Genomic DNA, 6000 nt, shown 5'->3' with positions numbered 1-6000 from the left:
AGAGAGAGAGAGAGAGAGAGAGAGAGAGAGAGAGAGTTGACAGATAGATAGATAGATAGATAGATAGATAGATAGATAGATAGATAGATAGATAGATAGATAGATAGATAGATTGGTTTTCTGATTCTTTGGTCACCCCAGGTACTACCCTTCCTCACTCCCAAACTACTCAGCCCAGGTGCAAAATGGGAGCGGGGTGTGGAACCAGCATATTTTCGTAGCACGCAACCACACACCTACACCCCAACCCTCCCTCCTCAGCGTGTCACCTTGCACCCCACAGGGCTTAATAAAAACGAAGAGTCATTGCGGGGGGAGTGTGGGTTGGCGCTATTCAAATTCAAATGGAGAATCCCGGAATGCAGAGAATGCATGCCATATCGGTATTTAAAATAATAACCATAGTCTCTCCAGGTAATTCCCAAAGCTGCAAATTTATGAATTGAGTCAGCTCCTCCCCCCATTCACCATCTAAAGCGTTCCTGAATCATTTTTTTTGGCATGCATTACCAAAAAAATTTCCAAATGTGTAAAACATTTTGTACTTAGAGTATAGCGAAAAAAAATTTTTTTAATTCACATTTTGCATCTTTGGAAAGTGAGTTCTTATTTTGCTATACCCTAACACACAAAATTTTATGATGCTAGGCTTTGAGACAATGGGGCGGGGGGTGGGGGCGGGAGACTTTTGTTTAGATTAGATTTAGAAAAGGTTCCAGGAAACTTGAGAATCGTGAAGGGATTGGAGAATTGAACCAGTTTACTAGGTTTTGTCCTGCAGAGGAGGTCAGCATGCTTCCTCTAGGAGACAAAGAAATTCTAGACCCCACACAGCAATTGCTTGTATCCGTTCTTAAGTGAGTCAGGAACATGCTTTAATGTTTCTTGGAAAATGGAGGGGAGTTTTACGAGTCTCTAGGAAGACTGATTGCGTTCATGGCGCTAGTGTCAAGGCTAGAGTACCTTGGGCTCCCGTCCCCCGCCAGTCCCTCAGTAACAAGGAGCAGAGAGGATAACGATAGTGGGGTTTGCGAGGACCACACAAGGATCCAACCACAGGTTGCTGGCTTCTTTCCTCCTGCTGCAAAAACCCGCACGTTAGGAAACTTGCGGGAGGCATGTCTGCGTGGTGTGGCCCGGGACAGCGCAAACCAGGGAGCAGGGCTGGGGCCAAGCTCCCTGTGCATGACAGCACGGAGCCCTTCGGCTGCCTCCTCCTCCTCCCCGGCTCCTGCAGAAACTTGCACAGGTGAGACAGCCGGCGCCCACGAGCCCCAGGAACCTAGCAGGAGTAAAGCTGGAGAGGTGCTTATGGAGGGAGAGGCGGTGACAGAGGGGGAGGGGTAAGGCCTGGCGGTGGAGCTCCTGACTGGACAATGGGGACGTCGCTCAGAGTCAACGGGGCGGGGCCGGCCTGCCGACTCTCCCAGTCTCCCGGCTACAAGAGGTGTCCCTCAGCAGCTGCTGGTCCCGAGGCGGCAAGCGCCTGGGCCAGGGTGAGAGCGCAGCTGCTGCAGCTGTTGGCAGCACGACTGGGGGAAGGAGAGGAGAAGGGGATTTCCGGGAGGTCAAGACTGCTGGGGCAATGCCAGCTAGCTCCCCACGCTCACTCGTGAAGTGAAGCGGACGGAGGATGTTCTTGAACCAAACTTGTTAAGATCGCGGAGAGTGGAGCAGGGAGCAAATGTTTATTGAGCTGAATTGAGTTTGGATTGATGGGACTGAACTGATCTTGAACTGAGTTGGAGCTGAATTGACCTTATCTGAAATGAACTGAAGCGAATGCAGCAGAATTGCATTGAATTGAGCGGAACTGAATTGAATTGTTGAATGATGCTCTCAGCGTGCCCCGGGATCTCTGCAAAGGGCTGGTAACTTTTTCTTCTTCCCCAGTAGCTTCTAGACTGACTTTTTTTTTAATTAATTCGTTATAGCAATTTCATCCTAAAACATGGACCTTCCTTTGTACCTGCTCGTGGGATTCTTGATGCCTTTGGTGGCGGCGCTGGACTTCAAATATCATCCCCAAGACGAGATGGAAAACTTTTTGAAGGATGTTGCCCAAACCTACGATTCTCTAACTCATCTACACAGTATTGGGAAGTCGGTGGAAGGTAGGAGTCCGCCATACTCATCCTTTTAAACAATCTCCCTTCCAAACCCTGCCCATCCCCTGTCCCCAAACAGGGAATCGATCTGGTCCAACTTCACAAGGATGAATATGTAGATGAAATCGCAGCTTGTATTAAACTGTAAAATATTTCTTGTTAGTTGTCTTGGGGGACGATGTCAGTAGCTGAGTTCCCTATTGTCCGTGCCTTTTACTGCTCCCGTTCTAATCAGAGTATCTTGAGTTCTTTTGCTGAAGTTCTCCCAGTGGAGCAAATGAACTAATAATTTGCTTTCTGTTTCCGCTGGCTTATTTTAATAGAAACTTTGATATGAAAAGGAACTCAAACTTCCAGTTCCTGTTTAAATTTAGAGTATTAGACTAATTTATGTCACCAGTTTTCCTGTTTCATGTATTACTTAATTAGCCTAATGTCCTAAAAATTCAAGGGAGCCGGATGGGAAGTTATACCAATAATGTTTTAGAACAGCCTATTTATAAAGGCAAGGGCCACATAATAATGTGTATCTCGCATTTATAGAATTGAGGGAATAGGGTAGTTTTACTTTTTACTTTCTACTGGGATTACTCACTTAAAACTGGAAGGGAACTCAGAGGTCATATGCTTCCGACTCCCTCATTTTATAAATGAGGAAACAAACCCAAGGGAGGGTACATGACTTGCTTAAAATCACATAGTGGCAAAGCTCAGTATCTCCAACTCCCAACTGGTGCTGTTTCCACTAACATTCTGAAACAGACATTTGGTATTTCAGCATCATTAATTCTATGGGATTAATGTAAGGGTAATTTGAGGCAAAGAGATTATAAGTGATTTACTTAAGGCTGTCCAGGTCTTGGTAGCATCAAAGCCATCATTGAGTTAGAACTGGAAAGGATCTCAAAGGCCATCTAGTTTATCTTTTTTTTTTTTGAGGGGGAGAAGGGGCAATCCGGGTTAAGTGACTTGCTCAGGGTCACACAGTTAAGTATCAGAGGCTCTGGTCCTCCTGACTCCAGGGCTGGTATGCTATTCACTGTGCCACCTAGCTGCCCCACATTGTTTTTTAAGGATGAAGAAACTGAGGCCCAGAGAGATTAAGGGATTTACTTGCCCTAGGTCACAGGGGCAATACATATTTGGTGCAGGATCTCTCAGCTCCAGAACCAGCACATGTCACTATAATTTACTGGATTAGAACTCCTAGTTTAAGGGATTTCTCTTGACTACAATTTAGATCATGTTTTAAATAATAATAGTCTTTAACCCAGTTGATGGTTTTAATACCCTAAAAATAAAAGGTTGCCAAAGTTTAATGTTAAAACCAAGGTTCTTATTAGAGTATTTGTCTGTTTTTTTCATGAGTTCTTCACCCTCTGGGGAAGATATGGCACAGCAGAAGGAACTTTAGATTTAGAGTCAGAAAACCTAGGTTCAAATTCTGCTGTTGCATGTTAGTCATATCATTGACTCTTCCTGCCCCTATTTGGGATTTTCTTGGCAAAGATATTAGAGTGGTTTAACATTTCCTTCTGCAGCTCCTTTTACAGATGAGGCAACTGAGGTAAAGTGACTTGCCCAGGGTCACACACAAGTATCTGAGGTTAGATTTGAACTCAGGTTCCCTTGATTCCAGGGCTTGCACTCTGCCCCCTGCGCCACCTAGCTTCAGGGTCTGCCTCTGCTACTTGTTACCTGAGTGCTTCTGGCCAAGTCATTCTGGCTTCAATAATGAGAGAGTTGAACTTAAGGCCGGTCTAGCTTTAAATTCTGGATGCATAAAATTTGTATCTGGGTTTTTTGCATTTGAGGTTCTTATAATTTCAACATCTCTCCCCCCCCAAAAAATTTTTAAGATAACCTTGTTTTTAAAAAATAAAATTAGTTAAGTATTATGTAAACATGACTATCTAATATAAATTACACTGTTATATGTATAATGTTACCTGTTTATTTCAGCAGCATTATTGCTAAAGTATTAATTACTATTATTTCTTGCTAAATAATCCATGTTGGAATTATTCTCTAGCACATTATAAAATCGTGGAAGTTGGATTCCCAAGAGACCATTTCTTGACTCTGGTTCAACCTTTTTTCCCTCTTTTGTGTTTAAATCACCATAACAATATTCCAGACTTTTATTTGACCACAAATGGGGAAGTTAGCTAGAATTAACCAGTGTTCTTCTAGCCACATCTACAAGTCTGTTTTGGTTTTGAAGAAATGAAAAACTTGGGGGTTTTGTTTTCTTTTCAATAGAAAAGTGTTTGTGTGAGATAAAAGCTGGGAATTTCTATCCTTTAGTGAACCGGCCCCTCTGATAACTGGCTTGATATCAAACCACATTCACAGTGAAAAGAGGGCCAGACACTTTTTTTTGGCTTGTGTACACCCTTGTGGTTGGTCAAAGAACAAGGTTATCATGTAAAGAAAAACAACAGAAGACACTTTCAGATGTGACTGGTTAAAGAAAGAGAAATCCGGATTCTCAATCCTTTGCTAGCAAGATATTTTGTGGTGGAAAAATAAATATTGGTTACAATAACAATGATGGTAGGATTTCCTGGTTGTTTGCTGTATAATCATATTAGAGTGTGTCCCTTGATGTTAATACTTTGTACTAGGTAAGTGTTTTTTGTTGGCCTTCTGGTCTCCTATATAGGATAAGAATATATAGCAATGTACATTCAAGTATTTTACAAGATGGATGGTAGATAACATGGTACAGTTAATATTATTTTTTTTTTTTTGCTTTTTGGAGGGCAGTTGGGGTTAAGTGACTTGCCCAAGGTCACACGACTAGTTTTTGTGTTAAGTGTCTGAGGCTGGATTTTAACTCAGGTCCTCCTGACTCCAGGGCCAGCATTCTATTCACTGCGCCACCTAGCCACCCTTGGCATAGTTAATATTGAACCAAATTGGGACATTTATTATTTAATATAGTGATCTGATTTGTAGTCAGGAGGAATCCCTTAAACTGGGAGTAAAACAATCCTGGGTTCTAATCCAGTAGGTCACAATGACATGAGCTGATTCTGGAATTGAGATGTGGGTTCAAATCCTGTATCAAATATGAATGGCCCCTGTGACCTGCCCCAAGTAAGTCCCTTAGCCTCCCCTCAGCCTCAGTTTCTTTTATCTTCTAAAAAAAAGTGGGGCAGCTAGGCAGCACAGTGGATAGAGCACCAGCCCTGGAGTCAGGAGGACCTGAGTTCAAATTTGCCCTCAGAAACTTATTAGCTGTGTGACCTTGGGCAAGTCACTTAACCCTGATTGCCTCCCCCGAAAAAAATTAGTGAACTGAACACAGACTCAAAAAGATAGGTTCAGATCCTGCCTCTAATATGCTGACTGTGTGATCCTGGGTGAGTCACTTAACTTATCAGTGGTCCCAGGCAACTCTCTATGATAATAAGTTGGAGAGTAGGGACTGCTCTGAATTGACAAAGGGATTTCTTGATCAGGAGTTTCTCACACCAATTAAACCTCAGATCTAGTTAAAATTTATTTAAAACAAAAAATACTATTTGACCGGAAGGGCAGTACAGAGTTGCACTGGGCTTAGAATCAGGAGACACAGTTTACTGTATTTCACCATATAATTGTCTCAGATTTTATGCCAATTTTTTTTTTTTGCAAAAAAGTTAATTGTGACCATTATGTGAAATTGTTGGGTGTTTGTTTGGTTTGTGTGTGTGTGTGTGTGCTGGTATTACTTAAAAATCATCTGTTACTGAACTATCTTTGGTACAAATTAGGATGCACAGAATACTCATGAATATACATTAAAAATGATACAAGTCTTACCATATCATGTGACTTACTAAGGCAGCTTCGTCTGCTAACCTCGCACCTACTTCTCTCCACTGGGTTGAGTGACAATACAGTT

General features: G+C 42.4%; 1 protein-coding gene across 1 annotated transcript in view; it reads left to right on the top strand.

The window, feature by feature from the left end:
• Window positions 1-1425: 1425 nt before the first annotated feature.
• Window positions 1426-6000, top strand: part of CPM (carboxypeptidase M) — a 79071-nt gene continuing 74496 nt past the window's right edge. The window contains exon 1 of the mRNA XM_069081157.1: window positions 1426-2114. Within this exon, the coding sequence (XP_068937258.1) occupies window positions 1952-2114 (163 nt within the window). The 5' untranslated portion in view covers window positions 1426-1951. The remainder of the gene's footprint in view (window positions 2115-6000) is intronic.

The sequence above is a fragment of the Petaurus breviceps genome, unplaced genomic scaffold (assembly GCF_028583685.1).
Source record: "Petaurus breviceps papuanus isolate PSGF00001 unplaced genomic scaffold, PetGlider_PUasm1.0 154, whole genome shotgun sequence".
In the NCBI taxonomy this organism is placed as follows: Eukaryota; Metazoa; Chordata; class Mammalia; order Diprotodontia; family Petauridae; genus Petaurus; species Petaurus breviceps.
This window is presented reverse-complemented; position numbering and strand designations above follow the sequence as displayed.